This window comes from Rhinolophus sinicus, linkage group LG03 (assembly GCF_036562045.2).
Source record: "Rhinolophus sinicus isolate RSC01 linkage group LG03, ASM3656204v1, whole genome shotgun sequence".
In the NCBI taxonomy this organism is placed as follows: Eukaryota; Metazoa; Chordata; class Mammalia; order Chiroptera; family Rhinolophidae; genus Rhinolophus; species Rhinolophus sinicus.
The window spans coordinates 46074430-46093104 of record NC_133753.1 but is presented as its reverse complement, the minus strand read 5'-3'; the positions used below and the strand labels follow the sequence as shown (position 1 = coordinate 46093104).

Below are 18675 nucleotides of genomic sequence, written 5' to 3'. Positions count from 1 at the left end.
CACAGGAGTGACCTAGAAGGTGCGGGCCAATCTCTGTGTGGAAAGAGGACCTTGCAGGAATTTTTCTTGCTGGTAGAAGAAAGGTATAGAAAAGGGAACGAACTCCAGGCAAAGGAAATGCACATGCTGACGGTGAAATTGCTTTTGTCTTGCCCAAGAGAAAGAGCGGAGAAAAAAGGGGAAGGCCAGGAGCGAAGATGATCTGTACTCTGTCTCTAATTTCCCCTTTCTAGTAACTCTCAAGGGTAAACTCTCCAGGAAACTTGGTTTCCAAAAAGTTACGAGCGCCCTTCTCGTAGCATTCCCGAAAGGGCTTACTGATTAGAGCCAGATTCTAGCACAGCTAGGAGTAGTAGTTTACTTTTTCTGTGGTGTTTCTACCTTCAGGTCTGTGCATGGACATGTTTACAGGGTCTTTCAAGGGTCTACCACATCCCAAGAAGGTTGCCAAATTAAATTATAAATGCCTGAGTTTCAAGAGTGCAAAAGAGAGCGAAAATGCCTTTTGGCGTTTACTATCATGCAGAAGATTCATTACACAGGCTTCCACTTCGATTTCATTTTATGAAAAAGGCGGAGTTAGGGAAGTCCAAGGTGTGTGTGTGCATGTGTGTGTGTGACAACAAGCTGATAAGGATGATGTTTTGGCAGCTTTTCAGGGACCAGAATTAATCAGAATCAGTGTTTAACACTGTGTGGACTCTGACAGTAATGATCTGCAAGTAGCAGTGACTTCTAAGCCAAGTGGCAGAGCTGACTGCAGAGAATGGGTGCTATGTGCAGGTTACAGTTTCTAGAGTAGTATTCGAGGCCAGCAAGGTGTGCGTGTGTGTGTGAGTGTGTGTGAATGTGAGTGTGTGTGTGTGTGTGTCTGTGTGTGTGTGTGTCTGTGTGTGTGTGTGTGCGCGCTAAGGGGAGGAGGAAGGTGGATTATAGCCAGAGCAGTGATCGCGCAGGAAACTCTTCCAGAACCAGAGAGCTGTCCAGCAGCTTGGATTATAGGTTCCATGTGTGGCTCTCTCTGAATGTAGGTCTGTTGAAGGAGTATATTCAACCTGGACTAAAAAAGTCTTTAACAAGGGGAAGAGGGTCCCAATCCTTGACTCTCATTATCTAGGTCTGCTGATTGGTGTCATTTAATCTTCAGGGAAGAACCGTCTGTGTGTATTGAGGGGCTTTGCAGACGCGAGACACTATGCTCAGTTAGGATTCGGACGCTGTAGATTCGGAGTTGGTGCTCTGCCACCCTGATGCATGCTGGGATTTAAACACTGAAGGCACTGTTACCCTCTGTTACAACTTTTCGTTTAACACTCGATGGGTTGCATTCTTCTTGGAATCTAAGTAATTGGGATCTTGTGAGAGGTTCTAGATTTGGAGGGAGATTGACGGTCCTTATGTTCGACTATTTTGATCTCTGTGTGTGTAATCAACTTCATCTGTAGACTGCTGGGGACTGGCTTCTGGATAGTAACAGCACCTCCTGTTTCTTACAGATAAATTTGATGTTAGATTCACACTCCAGAATGCCATTCTCATTAACCAGTTGCTGTTATAACAGAAACCCCCATCACATTGCTTCCTCGTCTCCTATATAACTTGTCAGTAGATTTCCTTCTAGCTAAAGATGAATGAAAGCTCCAGTCTTCTTGAAGTGGCTTTCCTAGGATCTGGCTATTTCTCCTCCCTTTACCGCCTCCCGTGTTCTTGGATTTTATACCTGGTTAACGTATTACTTGTTGAATGATAGAAGCATCATGGCAGCAGTAGAACATGGCTCAGAAGCTGGTCCTCTTCTTCCTCTGTGTGCTCTGTTATGGTTGAAATCTGGCCCTGATTCTCTTTCATTAGAGATTTTTAAATGAGACAAGATTTTTTTTTATATGCTTTTAGCCAAGCACAGTTTATGAGGAAAATTGTTAATAAGAAGCAGAGCTTCTCCTAGTGCAGGGTGCACCCATCGGTAGTGGTCTCGTGCCCTAGAACTTGAGGGAAGGGTCCGTCTCACATTTAGAGCCCTCCACACTCAGGCGGGAAAGGACGCAGGACGTGGCGGCGGAGTATAGAGAAGGTGTTTCCTCTGAGCGTCCTCCCTCTAATCAGCCCCTCCTTTCTCTCCCCGCAGATGGAGTCCCCCGTCGCCACGCCGGCCGTGCTGCCGCTGCACCTCTTGGTGCCCGTGGTCAGTAATGACATCTCCTCCCCCTGCGAGCAGATCATGGTCCGCACCCGATCCGTCGGGGTCAACACGTGCGATGTGGCTCTAGCCACCGAGCCTGAGTGCCTGGGCCCCTGTGAGCCTGGGACAAGCGTCAACCTCGAGGGTATCGTGTGGCAGGAAACCGAAGACGGTAAGTGCTACGTGTGGTTTACCCACCGCTCCTCAACCTGCTGCTGCCTGCAGGCGCTGAGGACTATAAATAATACCAAGTACTTAGTAGGCTTCTCAAGCAACTGTAGTCTGCTGGTGATACCTAGACAGGATTACAGCAAGCTTCTCAGTGAAATTGCCTGGCTTCTAAAGATTGCCAGTTGTGGGGTTTTTTTAAATGATTTATCTCCCCTTCATAGCTATTGAAGTGTTGGCCCTGGTACGCAAGCAGTCATTTGATAGGCGTTGGCCAGGTAATTCAAACTGTGTCTATAAACTCCATCCCCTCTCGATCATTTTATAGGAGAGAATTCAAATATAAATAAACTTTTGGGCTTGAAGAGAAAAAGTAATAAAAGGGCAGCCGTGGGAGTCAAGGAAATGGAAACCATTTAAATTGACTTAGTGTTGGCTCATTGCATGTGTAACGCTTGCCTTTTTGAACACCTGGAGACGCAGCCAGTTCCTTCCCACTGGTTGCTTCATTGCCCAGCCACCCACGCCACTTCATGCATCTGTCGCTTAGTACAGATTTTATAGGCCTAGGCAACAGGGACATGTTTACGTGGTCTTGTTTTCAGGCATTCACCAGGCAGTTGGCTCGCTGTCGGGTACCGCGGCCCAAGGCGGCCATCCGGGCTTCTTACATGTTCCATTTGCCCCTGAGAACAGGATGTCTTCTGTTTTAGAAGTTCATAAAGCTGAAAAAATAGGAGTGCAAAGGGACTCAGCCAGGTAGCTCAGATCCCTTGGTACCATCTGTGGCAATTTGATTTCAGCAAATACATTCTTTTTGTGAAAAATCCAAGTTCTTGTCACAGGCTGTGTGGTTAGAGAGCCTGGGCCCCGGCGGCCCATCAGGTCTCTGCATCAATAACCAGACTCGCAGCGCGTCCCCACTCAGAGGGGTTGAGAGGCCCCGAGAAGCACAGCTCGTTCCCTCTGATTATCATAAGCTGCCTCGTCAGGCTCCTGTGGAGATTCAGGCATCTCATTCTGGTCATTCTGATAAAGCCTGTTCCTCTGCACATGCTGTTGTGATTCAGTATTTAAAGTCTACCATGCAGTCAGCACTGATGTGGTACAACTTAAGAATTCTGTGTTCTTGGCTCTTTCATCATTAGTTATGTAGGAAAGCTTCAGCTTTTAGAATAATATTGCCGATGAGGTTTCATTATATACCTGAGACAATAAAGCAAAAAGAAAAAAAATCCTATTATGTTAGACACTGAGGCAGAGACCGTGGAGAGAGAGCCTGGCGCTCGGGGCTGACTCGGGTATGTGTATACATGTGCCATCTGGAAATCAGAAGTGGCTGTCTCTGATTTTTAAAATGTCATTCGCCTATGGCCAAACAGCTGAACAGCCACAGTATCTGTTGGAATGACAGACATATCCAGACCACAGCCTGTGCCATCAAGCAACCTTCGGGGTCTGTCCCTCAATATATCGAAGATAGAAGACATCAGTTTCCTACCTATTGATTCTACCGATCTTTATGCTGGTGAATTTTCTCCGAGGGCGAAATGCTTTTCATGTATGTGAACCTGAGGAAACTGCAAATGTGAAGCTAACCTTTTACTCTCCTGAGAACAGTGAACAGTGCATCCCTTTTTATCTGAGGATTCCTGTTCTCTCTCCCTGCCAGGAGGATGTTAGCACAGAGATAGATGGATGGATGGATGGATGGATGGATGGATGGATGGATAGAAATCGTTTGCTCTGAAACTTTCTCTGGTTGTGACTGGCAGCCTATTACCAAGTTTCTCTATTATATATTTTTAATGCACCTCATTACAATTATATACTATTTCATAGCACTCATTACAATTTGCAATTTTGTATATAAAGATGCTCCTTGACTTACAGTGGAGTTGTCTCGATAAACCCATCGTGAGTTGAAAATATAGTAAGTGGAAAATGCATTTAATACACCTAACCTGCCGAACCTCATCGCTTAGCCTGGCCTGTCTGAAACGTGCTCCGAGCACGTACATTAGCCTGCAGTTGGGCACAGTCACCTCTCTGCTGCTGCCCAGCATCACAAGAGAGTAGGTCCAGCATATCACCGGCCAGGAAAAGAGCAAAATTTGAAATACGATTTCTACCGAATGCATATGGCTTTCACACTGTCGTAAATTTGAAAAATGAAAAGTCAGATCATAATTAATCGGGGACTATATATAATTGTATTTTTCTATTAATGTATATCTCTTCCACTGTTTTAGAAATTCTGTCAGCTCAGGAACTCTGTTTTGCTCACCGTTATATACCCAACATCTCACACCTGTAGTAGCCCTGAAAAATATTTATTTGAATCAATGAGTGCTTGCATCTGTGTCATTCTCATTTCTGTATCTATGTTAATTTATATCTAATAGATACTATAACATTGTTTGAACTTAGAAACCATGTCAAATACTTTCCAAAATTCTACACCTTCTCCGAAACCCAGAATAAATACTACTTTCATCAGCTTTGAGATCACTCATTTATTTAATTAAATCTGTAAGAATTTTAGTTCTCCTACGTTTAATACTATATTTTATCCCACATAGCATATTGTGTTTCAGGATTTAGTACCTCTCTCCCTTTTTCTTTCTTTCTTTTTTTTTTTTTTCATCCCAAGGGAAAGAACTGGTCTGCAATTACATGCATACTCTGCTTTCTGGCCATCCCAGAGGGCCTTCTCCTGAACTGTCAGTTGGCAAAGTCTGAATTGGTTCACATTTCTTTTCATCTTCAGGTAACAGAGATTTCCTGCAAAGATCATTCTTTGCAGATCTGTAAGATCTAGTGTACTGAGTCAGTCCTCAAGTTAATAAGAATTATATACAGATCCTTAAAAAAAAAAAAAAAGTTCTTCCAGCCTTCTAGGCTTTTGTTTGCTACCTGACTCTTTCTTTGTACTTCTGTCTATCTCATTGCCCAGCAAACTACTATCTTCAATTGAAAAACCGCTTACAGCTCAGAGAGAAGCTGTGAATGCTTGGCCTCTGAGGGGAACAGAGGACCCCAAGATCCCTGTAGAACTGAGCTACCTTGTGAGAACAGGTGTAGAGATCATGGCCTCAGGTCTTCCTGGTTTCTTTGCTTACCTCTCCTGCAGTGTTGCTTCTTTGTTCCCTACTGTAAAGCTTGCCTTGGAGGCGGTTTGAAATTCCTGCGGATCCCATCTCTTTTTAGGCAGCCCATAATTCAGCCAGCACTGCAAAGGTTCTCCTTAACTAGGCTCAACCTTAGGACTATAAAGAATCACCTGGAATGATTTCCCTGGCTTTTGATATGTATTATTCTCAGCACTTATGCAGAAGGTCTGATTCCACCTGATTTCACTTTGTCTCACCTCACTTCAAATAAAAATATAACAGGTTCCAAGTCAATTCCTGGTTCACAAGGCTTACCGTAACCCAGGATCCTGGAAACAATGTATAAAAAGCCGTAAGGCACACCATACATTTTTTGCTGAGGAAAAATTGCTTATTAGCTTCTATGGTGTTTTAAAGAAAGACAAGACTGACTTTAGATAAGAATTCCAGGAGATGCTATACGTTCTCCTTTTTAGACCACAGCGCTAAGTGGAAAGCCATATACATGGTGATGTATTTTACTTTGGCAGTGTGCTTTCTGGAAGAATTTGTGGTATAGTGGAAAGAGCACTGAAGTGAAAATCAGGACCTCTATAGCTCTGCCACTGTCATTGTGACCTTGAACAAGTTCCTTAACTTCTTTGGGTCTTAGTTTTCTCATCTCTTGAACTAGGTGACCAATAATGACCTGTCCAGCTTTTAAGTTCTGAGAACTGTGGCGTAAATCTTGTAATCAGCATAGATCCAGTACTAGTTGACTGTGGCATCTTGAAAATGAACAGTTTCCTACACCGATCATGGGAATGAAAACTGAAGGATATTAATACCAATGATGAAATTTCATTATACGCTTGTTACATAGATTTGTTTCATCAGAGCAGTGAACCTATTCACCTTGCGAGTATCAGATTCAGGAAATCTTTTCCTCCCGGTTTTCACTTCCTGATCCCAGACTGACAAGTGGAAGAATTCATAGAACCTGGCTGTTTTTGATGCAAGGGTATGCTAGCTGACAGGAGCTGAGCTCAGAGTATTGCCCAGCAATCCCTCATCTCCCTGTTACATTCACATTCCCCAAAACTTGCATCATTCTCAGGATTCATTAGCCCAGTTCATTCTCTTTACGCTCGTAAAATAAGATCAAAGATACACAGCTAAACCCCCAGCTTCCCTCCTCTCTTTCTTAAAATATATTTTTCTCATCCTATTCTTTTTTCTCCTCTTATTCTTAAGATTCTTTGAAACTTTATACCATGAATTTTATCTGTTCTTCCTTCATCTTCATTCTTTCCCTTCTGTTTAAACTCTTTACCCTCTGCAACACTTCCTTACAGTGAAAATATTTTCCTCGTCCTTGCTACCCCGTTGAACTACTGACCTCTCTCCTTTTCTTCACTAATTGCTATTGCTGTTTCCAGTCTCTTTTTACCGGTTCAGTATCATATAATATCTTGCCATCAGATTTCTTTTGCCACTATTTGACTGAAACATTTCTTATACCAATGATCATTTATTTTCCAAAGAATCTTTTCTTAGTCCATCCTAGACTTTTAGAAGCTCGACTGTTTCTTTATTCTTGAAACTCTTTTTCTTACCTTTGTCATACTGCACTTCCCTAAATTTCCTCATTTCGTGAAACTCCGGATGGTGTTTAGGATGCTGAAATGGTCCGTTCGGTCCTGTTGTCCTGTACATGGGGCCTGTAGCTGCTGTTGCCCCACTCCTTTCCCCCCAGACAAGCCCCTTATTCACAACGTATTTTTCATTACTGCGTGTGCCATAGTTGGGGCAAGTTGAGGAAACACTGAATTAAGAATGGTATTTGGCTGCTGGGAACAGAAGATGAAGTAATAATGATTTACCGTAGGAGAATTCTGAAGGTGGGCAGTTTAGGAGTGGTGTGGTGGCTTCACAGTGTAATCAGTGCTCCAGGGCTCCTTGAAGTTAATTGTTTGTTGCAAACTTGCTATTGTAGCTCCAGCCATCACATTCACTTTTCAAGTTGGAGAAGAGTAAAACAGCATCTGCCTCCCACCTAATGTTTCCCTCTGACAAGCTTTCCCAGAAGCCACACCCTAAGGCTTCTGCCTACATCTCATTGGCTACCCCTTCTGCAAGGAAGGCAAGGAAATGTATAGCTTTTATGCTGGATACATTACTTCCCCACACAAAATAGAGGCTCATGCTCTGCATAGCCGTCACACATAACTCCCAAAAGTCACTACCTCAGCAGCCATCTTTTGGTAAATGCAGTCTTATATATTCATGGCTTCAGCTGCCTCCCTTGCATGAACAACCCCCAGAACTATAGATTGTAACATGTATATTTAACTTTTCACAGTCTACTTAAAATTAGTATTTTTACCACCTCAAGTAGAATGTAGAAATTTTACTACCATATAAATCCCTTTACTTTCCCTTCTTTATGTTGTAATTGTCTTAACAAGCCCACTGCATGTTTTTGTATGGCCTATAGGTTATACAAAAGTAGGCAGTGTTTTTTAATGGTTGGAAAAAAATTTTAAGCAAATATTGTGTGGCACAAAAATTATATGAACTCCAAATTTCAATGTCTATGTAAAGTTTTATTGGAACTCAGTCATATTCACGTCGCGTATTTTTAGCCACTTTTTGCACTAAAGTAACAGAGTAGAGTATTGCAACAGAGTCCATATAATCTGCAAAGCCAAAAATATTTAGTATCTGGTCTTTTACTGAAAAAGTTTTGCAAACACCTGGTCTTATATATTATATCTAATACGTTGAAAACCCCATCAGATAACTTTTTTAAAATTTTCTCTTTCAATCATCATATATACTTTGAAGAACTCAAGAGAATAGTTTATTATATTTATGCATATACTTAACATTTCTTTTGCTCTTCCTTCATTCCTTTTGTTGCAAGAGTCCCTCTGTTGTTTTCCTTCTGTCTGAAGAATTGTTTGGTAATTCGTTCAGAGCATGTACATTGACTGTTAATTCTCTGAGAATGTCTATTTCACCTTTATTCCTGAAAGATTTTTTTTCTGAATACAGAAATCTAGGTTTACCTTTCCTTTTTTAGGAGTCTTCAGCCATATTTCTTCAAACATTTTTTTCTGCACTTCACCACCCTCTTCTCTCCTAGGATTACAGTGACATAAATATAAGCTAGTCATTATTCCTTTCCACCCAGGATTCCTGTGTCTTTTCTCCTTAATTACACTGTAATATGGCTGAGGCAGGGAATTGCATTTTATATATCATTTTATTTCCCCAAGGACTAGTTCACTCTTTACACAACAAAGTAAAATAATCAGTAAATATTAAATTAATAAAATGGACCATGCCTTGTACCCATGTGTTTCAGGCATGTAGGTAAAAGTGGTAATTTTTTGGTAAACTCTCTTAGATTCATTTACTACGTATTAACTAAAAATAATGAGGGATTTTGTAATGTACTTGCTTTTTTTTTTTTTTTGGATGTTCTATATCAATTTTTATTTATTTTCAATGTTTTTGTTTTTTAAGATTTTTTTAAAAATATAGCCAGCATACGTTATATTGGTTTCAGGGGTCCACCATAGTTATTCAACATTTATATACCCAAAGAAGTGATCACCATGATAAGTCCAACAATCATCTGACACCATACCATGCTGTCACAATATTATTGACTGTATTCCCTATGCTGTACATTACATCCCCATGACTTATTTTTTTATACCTGCAAATTTGGACCTCTTATTCCCACCTTTTCACCCTTTTTTAAATTTTTCAATTACAATTAACTTTCAGAATTATTTTATATTAATTTCAGGTGTATAGCATAGTGGTTGGACATCTGTATAATTTAAGAAATGATCCCCCTGACTAGTTTAGTACTTACCTGGCACTATACATAGTTATTACCATATTATTGGCTACATTCCCTGTGCTTTACTTTACATCCCCATAACTATTTTGTAACTATTAGTTTGTATTTCTTAATCCCTTCAATTTTTTCACCCTGCCTCCAAACTCTTCCCATCTATCCCCCCAAAAATCTAGTACCCATTTGACACCATACATAGTTATTACGATATTATTGACTGTATTCCCTATGCTATACCCTACACCCCCATGACTACTGTGTAACAACTAATTTGTACTTCTTAATCCCTTCCCCCCTTTCACTCACCCCCAACACCCCTCCCATCCGGCAACCATCAATATGTTCTCTGTATCTTTGAGCTTGTTTCTGTTTCATTTATTTTGTTCTTTAGATTCCACATATAAGCGAAATCACACTGCATCCATCCTCTATCTGATATACTCCACTCGGCACAATTCTCTCCAGGTCCATCCACGCCGCCACAGATGTCAAGAACCTTTTCCCTTCCAAGGCCGAGCAATATTCCATTATATATATGTACCATCTCCTCTTCATCCATTCTTCCATTGACAGACATCCAGGCTGCCTCCACATGTTGGCCATTGTAAACAATGCTGCATTGAACATATGGATGCACATATCCCCTCAAAGTAGCACTTTGGGTTTCTTCAGATAAATACTCTGAAGTGGGTTTACTGGGTCTTTCTTTGTCTCTTATTACAGCCTTTGTTTTAAAGTCTATTTTGTCTGGTATAAGTATTGCTATCCCAGCTTTTTTGCTTTTGTTTCCATTTTCATGAAATATCTTTTTCCATCCCTTTACCTTCTGTCTGTGTGTGTCTTTCAATCTAAAGTGAGTCTCTTGTAGACAGCATATGTAAGGGTCTTTCTTTTTTGTCCATCCAGCCCTCCTGTGTCTTTTGAGTGGAGGATTTAATCCATTTACATTGAAAGTAATTGTTGATAGATATGTAGCTAGTGCCATTTTATTATTCATAAATTTGATTCCCCCCCACCCATCTTAAAGAAGTTCCTCTAACATTGATTGTAATACTTGTTTGGTGATGATGAACTCCTTTAGCTTTTTCTTGTCTGGGAAGCTCTTTATCTGCCCTTCGATAGTAAATGATAGCTTTGCTGTGTAGAATAACCTTGTTTGTAGGTCCTTGCTTTTCATCACATTGCATATTTTGTGCCAATCCCTTCTGGCCTGCAAAGTTTCTGTTGAGAAATGATCTGACAATCTTCTGGGACCTCCCTTATAAATTACTAGTTGCCTTTCTCTTGCTGCCTTTAGGATTTTCTCTCTTTAACCTTCACCATTCTAATTATAATGTGTCTTGGTGTGAGCCTGTTTGGGGTTATCTTCTTTGGGATTCTGTGCACTTCCTGGACTTGTATGTCTATTTCCCTCGCCAAGTCAGGACAGTTTTCAGTCATTATTTCTTCAAATAGATTGTCAATCCCTTCCTTGCTTCTCCTGGTACCCCAATGATGCAAATGTTGTTACACTAGATGTTGTCCCAGAGATCTCTTAAACTATCCTCATTTTTTGGGGCTCCTTTTTTCTTTTTGCTGTTCCAATTGGGTGTTTTCTGCTACCTTGCCTTCCATACTTCTGATTCTATCCTCTGCTTCATCTGGTCTGTTGGTGATTCCTTCTAGTGCATTCATTTCAGTTCTTGTATTCTTCACTTCAGTTCTTTTTTATGGTTTCTTTTATATGTCCTTTTATATGCTTGCTGTCTTTGTTGAAGTTCTTACTAAGTTCCTTGAGCATCCTTATAACCATTGTTTTGAACTCTGTATCTGGTAGGTTGTTTGCCTCCATTTTGTTTAGTTCTTTTTCACAAGTTTTCTCCTTTTATTTCATTTGGGACATAGTTCTTTGTTTCCTCATTTCAGCTGCCTCTCTGTTTGTTTCTATGTAGATCTGCTACATCCGATAGTCTTGGCCGGGTGACCTTATGTATTAGGTGCCCTGTGGGGCCCCTGGTCATCTGTACCAGGTGCTCCAGGAGTGTCCCTTGTATGGGTACTGTGTGCCCTACTGTTATGGTTGATCCTTGGTTGCTATTGGCATGTCAGTGGGTGAGATTGACCCTCAGGCTGATTGGCTATGGGGTTTAGCCACCTCTACAGCTTGCAGACTACTATAGTCTGGGGTGGGATTCACCACAGTGGACTCTGATGCCTATTGAGACCACCCTTTAGGTGTGCCATTTGTGGAGCTAATTGGGCAGTGTTCTACTTTGGTCTGAAGCCACCCTCCAAGTATGTTGTTTCTGGAGCCTTTTGTGAGGGGCTCCGGTGCAGGCTTAGGTCACCCACTGCCTGTGACTGGTTGGGGACTACCCAGTAAGAGCTACAAAGTGATCTGCAGTTGTTGGCTGCCTGTGCTAACCCTCAAGGCATGTGGGAGAGGGCACGCTGCGAACCAAGGGCATCTGCCATCAGCACCAGGCCTGGGGAAGCCCCGCAAAATACCAGGACACCCCAAGGCCTGCTGCCACCTGCCAGCTCCCTTAAGTTTCAGCCACTGGTAAAGCCTTGTGCAGTGTGGTATGCAAGTTGGGTGAGGCAGGGAGTCAGTAAAATAGGAAGAGTTGTGGTTACCAGGTTAATGTAAATTCTGGTTTGGTGCCAGTGCTGAGCCTGAAGCTACTCAGCAAAAGTCTCAGGGCACACCAAGGCCCGTAGCCACCAGCCTGGGGTCTGTGGACTCTGATAGCTTTGCAAGAAACAGTGCAATGTGGCTGGGGCTGGCTGCTTGGAGAAAGTGCCTCAGGTGTTGGGGGTGTTGGGTGGGGTGGGGTCCCAGTGAGTCAGCAGCCGGAGCTTTGGAGCTCACCAGACCAATCAGATTCAGATTTGGCCGTAAGCGTAGGGGGCGGGCTCAACACAGGAAAGATGGCGCACAGCTGCCGGCTGCCCAAGAGGAAAACTCCACACAGGGAAAATGCCGACTGTCCTCCAGCCTTTCTCCCCAAAGCCACACAACTCAGTCAGCTGCCCATATGTCTCCGACACCCGGAGTCGCTGTCCTTCCACCAGAGCCCAAGGTGAGTGCCTGCGATCGAGAAGGTCTGTGTGCGGGACCTGTAAGAGGACGCCTGGGTTTCCCGCAGCCTTCCATCCCACTGGGATGGTCAGAATACCCACTGTTTTTCAAAGCCAGATGTTGTGGGGCTTTTCTTCCCGGCACCCGTTCTGGGGCTGGACAGTCTGGTGTGGGGCTGGGGTCCCTTGCTCCTTCTGGGGGTACCTTTGCAGCCGATTCTGATTCTGAACTGCCACAGAACTTTGGGACCCGTTCTGCGTCTCTGCCCTTCCTACCAGTCTCGATGTGGCTTCTTCTTTATATCTTTAGTTATAAAACTTCTGTTCAGCCAGACTTTCAGATGGTTCTCCAGGTTGATTGATCTGTAACTTAGTTGCAATTTTAATTTGTTTACGGAAGGAAGCAGGCACAGTGTTTATCTACTCCACCATCTTGGATTTCCCTCCTCCTTTCTTTCCTTCCTTCCTTCCTTCCTTTCTCAGTGCCTTTTACTACCACTGTTTTGAAATTATAAAAGTCAGAGGTAGAGCCTTCAGATCTTTTCACAGAAAATGGTTTGAAGTTACACTGGGAGGAACTTGAGCGTGGAGGAACCTCAGAGGCAGTCATAGGAATGAGGATGCCGGGTGTGTAGGCCCCAGCCCCGCCCCTGCTACCCCACCAGATGCAACTCAGCAGTTCTTTCTACCTTTGGGTGATTTGTTTATTAGGCTCCTTTGTAAAATGATACTTGAATAGGATGCTGCTTCAGATGCAGTTCACCCTCCCACTCCGTGTAGAAAAATCTCTCTCATAACAGCTCTGAAATTTGTCTGCTCTTCTTTTACCAGAATATCAGAAAGACAGACGTTGTAGTGCTATCTGACCAGGTTTTTGAAGCTGAAGTGAGTGCAACTCCCTTGTGTGCCAGAGGGTATAAAAAGCTATGTGATAAGCTTGACCTGTCCTGTGAAACTTAATTCTAACTTAATAATGGTTTAAGTTTTCAATTTTTGCCCTTGGTAAAGAAAGGTTTGATCATATACATGCACATGCAAACAGAAAGGTGTATCCCCCACCTCCGAATCAAGGTATACATTTTTATTCCAACAACTAGAAGTATCTGGAACTATTTGAGAAGTGTTTCAAGGAATAATAGTGCCTTAAAAGCATAGTTCAGAACAACTATCTCTGAACTAGAGTCAGGAGAGTTGGATTCTACAATAGTTTGTACCTTTACTAGCTGTGTGATCTGAACTTCTCTTGGCCTTAGAATTCTAACTGGGTGGGGGGGTGGGGGCTTGGGCTAGATCTGCACTGTTCAGTAGAACTTGTGTTAGAGATACGCTGTCCAAAATGGTAATCTAGTTACATGTGATATCGAGCACCTGAAATGTGGCCTGTGGAACTGAGGGATTGAACTTTAAATTTTATTTAAATAATCACAGGTAGCTAGTGGTTTACCATTTTGGACAGCATAGGGGCTAGGTGATCTTCTCTGAGGTGGAAAGAAAAGTAATTGTATGGGACAATGAAGAGGGTGGGTAAATAGCCAACATACCCAGGGTGGTTTCTGTGCACTCTGGCTTATGTTACCTGGGACAGCTTTCAGCCCTGCTTCAAACTCTGTGGTTAAGCCCTGTGCTTTGGTCTGTGGGTTGCAGTTTTCTCATCAGTGTAATAGGCAGTGGTTTTGCTTAGCAGGAAGTTCGTTTGCCGGTGGTAACACCGCTAAGAACCTGCCTCAGCTGCTCTTCATCCTCATCTGACTGCAGATCCCGGCTGTGAGTCTTTATCTTTCTCACTAAAAGGAAGAGGCTGTCCATTAACCTTCTTCATGGAAATAGTAACCTTGGGAGTTAGCCTTGGTGATTCTGTGTGATTCTGATGTAGGAAAGTATGTGTGTGAACTGTGAAATAATCTAATTTTTGATGTTTCTACTGGAAAGTGAAGGTGATACCCAGCTACTGTTTTTTTCTGGTTCCTTGGCTGTATATAATTAATACTCCTTCACCTTCAGTCTTGCATCACTTACCTGGACAGAGATGCTTCACAGTGACCAAGCTTTCTCCACTGCTGAGCCAGTTGCTTACTAGCCTGACTCCCGCAGAATCCAATAGCACAGTCATAAAGAGCCTAAACAGCCATTGTCTGGTACCACAAATCTTCATAGCAACAGACCCACCGCATGGCAACAGCAGCCACACAAAGAAAACAGTAGGAAAATCAATACTTACTTTCTCCCACCCTTCCCCCACCCCAAACAACAGCCAACACATTCTTGCCACCTAGCACCTTACTCCTAGGGGATGCTTTAGCCACCTCCTCTCTTTCTCCCAGCAAAGCAGTCAGGCAGTACAGTTGGCCAGGCTGCAGGCTTGCCAGGTAGGTAAGGTTGTTTCAAATGAGATTCTTTTGATATTTCAGTAACAAAACCATCTCAGATGGGCTCAGAGACAGACCTGTTTTATTACAAATGCCATCCTTTAACAAGTAATTTAGTTCCTGATACTTATGTATGAACCCAGGTTAGTGATACTTAGACAGTAAATATAGTTCTGGTATAAACTGGGGCTAAATGCTAGCCCCAGCTAATTTAGCTTTGGCATATGATTCCAAGAGGAAAAGGCCCCTTATTCTCTTGTCCTCACTTAACTTGCTCTGAGCCTTAGTTTCCTCATGTGTAAAATGAGGAGGTTGGATTACATATCTCTGTGGTCCTTTCGCCTCTCATTTACAATTCTGGGATCATTTGTGTGGGACAGAAGAGAGAACTGTCTTTGTTAAGCCTTGGTTGTGGCAAGGTCTGCAAGGTTCAACAAGGAAGATGTTGAACCCTCCAGTCTCAGTGCTTACACTGCTGAAAACAGGGCCTGGCCCTGCCTTGGTGGATAAAGCTGCTGTAACAGTGATGGGCAGAAGCTATTAGCAAGGTTGGCAACGAGCCTTTTCTCCCACAGCAGTGGTTTCAGACCAGTGCAGGCAGAGCTTTGCTCCCAGAGCTGCTGCCTTGTAATGATACCAGTGAGAACTCGCTCGCTCTCTGTCTCTGTGTCTTTTTCCTCCTCTTTTTTCTCTCTCTTCTGACTACTCTGTGAAATAAGGGGTTGTTCTCCACCTCTTCTGATACTTCATTATCCCCTCTCCCTCAGGCTTTAGAGAACAAAGAAATCATAGGGCATCAACTTTATAATTTAGGCAGCTGGAAATAATTTTCCCAGGATAGGGTGTGTAGGTAGCTGATTCCCCCTGGCATGAGGCAGCATTGCTAAATGGCCTGTGTTTTGTCTGCCAGGCTAAGGCTTTGTTAGGCCCACTCAGGCTTCTCTGTATTTGAGTTAAATTATAGTGGCAAACCAGGCCCCTGTACTTTTAGAGGGATTGGGGTTAAGGAAAAATGGAAAGTGTGTCATTTATAGGCCCTGCTACTTGCTAATTGCTCAAGAAATTTTTGTTTAATCCACTGTCCCTGTGCTTACTCCTGCCAGATCCTTTATTTCCCTTAGTTGCTGCCTTCATGACCTTCTCCATAGCAACAAGCTGTATGACAAAAAGGCTATGGTGAGAGATTGAGTAGTCTCCCCTCCCACAAGTTCTACTCTGTTTTCTCTTTAGGATATCTAAAAAAAAGGCCTAAAAGACTGCTACCAAATAATTTTCTACCTCCATTAAACTCATAATCAAATGAAACTTTTAACCCTGAACTAATTCAGTGAACAACTTTCCGTCTGATGTGATTATGATTATCCTCATCTTTTGAAAAATGGCCCACCTCGTTCAGTACACTTGAAATACTGTGCATCTTCCCATTTACCCAGCCCCCCTCTGTGTTGTGGCTTTTAGCCTGCTTTCCTGAGAATTATTATTTTTAAAAAAACCAACACCTCCCAGAATCAAGAATCAGTGGAGAAAGAATGGATATAGAAAGTGGGACACCCCTCCGCCCTCCGTGGGCTGTTGCATTAGATACTAGACTGGTGCCTACCCTGGAGACGGGGCAGAGTGCCTGAAATACAGAACTTCCCTGTGTCCCCGCTGACTCTGGTGCTGACGTACAGGCGTTACAGACCCAAGGTTTTGTTTTTGTTTTGATGTTAGTAGGTTTTACTGAACACTCATGTAAATATGTATACAAATCAGATGCATGCAGATCACTGACTTTTCTAAGTGCACATCTGTGGTATCAGCACCTAGGAGATGCAGAAAAGCGGTATCACCAGGACACCAGAAGCCCCTTCAACCTCCCTCCGATAGCTAACTTCCTCCAAGAAATCAATTCTGACTGCTAATATCGTACGTTAGCGTTACCCATTTTGAACAGGATATAAATAGAATCATGTCTGGCTGTTCATCATCCATGCCAGTGAAGTTCTTATAGCTGTATGTACTTGTACTTTGTTTACTCTGATTATAGTATTTCATTATGTGAATGCAGTAGCCCCCCCCCCCCCCCCCGCCCAATCTACAGTTTTGCTTTCCATGCTTTCAGTTACCTGTGGTTAGCTGCAGTCCAAAAACATTAAGTGGAAAATTCCAGAAATAAACAATTCATGGGTTTTAAATTGAATGCCATTCTGAGTAGCGTGATGAAATCTTTCTCCATCCAGCTGTGTCCTGCCCAGGTCGTGAATCATCCCTTCTTCCAGCGGATCCACGCTGCACATGCTACCCATCCAATGGTCACTTAGTAGCCCTGGGGGTTATCAGATCTAGTGTTTCTGTATTGCCGTGCTTGTATTCAAGTTACCCTTATTTTCCTTAATAATGGCTTCAAATCACAAGAGTAGTGATGCTGGCAATTCCGATATGCCAAGGAGAAGCCATAAAGTGCTTCCTTAAAGTGGAAAGGTGAAAGTTCTCGACATAATAAGGAAAGAAAAAATTGTGTGCTGAGGTTACTGAGATCTACCCTAAGAATGAATGTTCTCTCTGTGAAATAAGATATTTTGAGAGAGAGAGAGAGACCACATTCATAGAACTTTCATTACAGTTATAATTGTTCTACTTTATTATTAGTTCTTGTTATTAATCTCTTACTGTGCCTGATTTGTAAATTCAACTTTACAATAGGTATATATGTACAGGAAAAAACATGGTATATATAGAGTTTGGTACTATCTGCAGGCATCCACTGGGAGTTTTGGAACATATCCCTGCTGAATAAGAGGGGACTAACGTACAATAGTACTTTATTTAAGTTGTTGATGAGGATTTGGATTGTTTGCAGTTGGGGGCTTTTGTGAAAAATGCTGCCGTGAAAATTCTTGTACATGTCTTTTGGGGAATATATGTATACATTCTATCTGTATTCCTGGATCAGAAGGTATACATATGATCAGCTTTAATAGGTATCATCAAAGTAGAACCAGTTTATACTCCTACTTCCAATTAGAATCCTAGTTGCTCTGCAGCCTTGCCAACACTGGACCTTATTTGTCTTTCTCATGTTTGCCATCTTCGTTGGTGTGTGGTGGTATCTCATCTTTGCGTTAATTTGCATTTCCATGATGAGTCTGGAAATTGAGTCATGAGCATCTTTTCATGTGCTTTTTGGCCATTTGGAAATCTTTTGTGAGCTGCATGAGCAAACTTTGTACCCATTTTTGGATTGGGTTGTATGTTTTTTTCTTACTGACTTTATCAGATTTATGTATTGTAAATATCTTTTATCCATATCTTGCCTTTTCTCTTAATGGTACCTTTTCATGAATGGATCTTCATTTTTATAAAGTCTAGTTTATCTTTTTTTCTTTTAGTTCATGCTTTTTGTATCCTGTTCAAGGAAATTTTGCCTTTCCCAAGATAATGAAGATATTTTTTTCTTTATTTTTTTTCTTTTTCTTTTCCTGAGAATTTTATTGCTTTTCATATTTGTATCTACAATCTAGCTGAAATTGATTTTTGTTTAGGGTGTGACTGGAGAGTCAAGTTTCTGTTTTTATCAGTCTTATACCTGATTGACCCAGCACCTTATTGAAAAGACCGTGCTTTCTGACTGCACTGCACTGTCACATTTGTCATAAAAGAGGTGATATGTGTGCGGGTTTATTTCTGGGCTCGCGCTTTTATTCTGTTCATCTATTTGTCTAGTCTTGTGTCAGCACTACACTGTCTTAATAACTATAGCTGTATAAGTCTTGATATCTAGCACACTAGCTTGTACTTCGAGGTTGCCTTAGATAGTTTCGGCTTTTGGCATGTAAATTTTAGGATCAGTTTCAATTTTTATGGGAAAAACCTGCTGATTTTTTGATTGGGATTACATTGAATCTACAGATCAATTTGGGAAAGACCCAAAGTTTTATCCTTTTTTATTTAAGC

General features: G+C 42.1%; 1 protein-coding gene across 4 annotated transcripts in view; it reads left to right on the top strand.

Moving 5' to 3' along the window:
* ZNF609 (zinc finger protein 609) overlaps window positions 1-18675 on the top strand; it is a 184903-nt gene that overhangs the window by 126791 nt on the left and 39437 nt on the right. For all 4 annotated transcript variants that reach the window (XM_074327575.1, XM_074327574.1, XM_074327572.1 and 1 more), the window contains one exon: window positions 2126-2351. In XM_074327575.1, the coding sequence (XP_074183676.1) occupies window positions 2126-2351 (226 nt within the window). The remainder of the gene's footprint in view (window positions 1-2125; window positions 2352-18675) is intronic.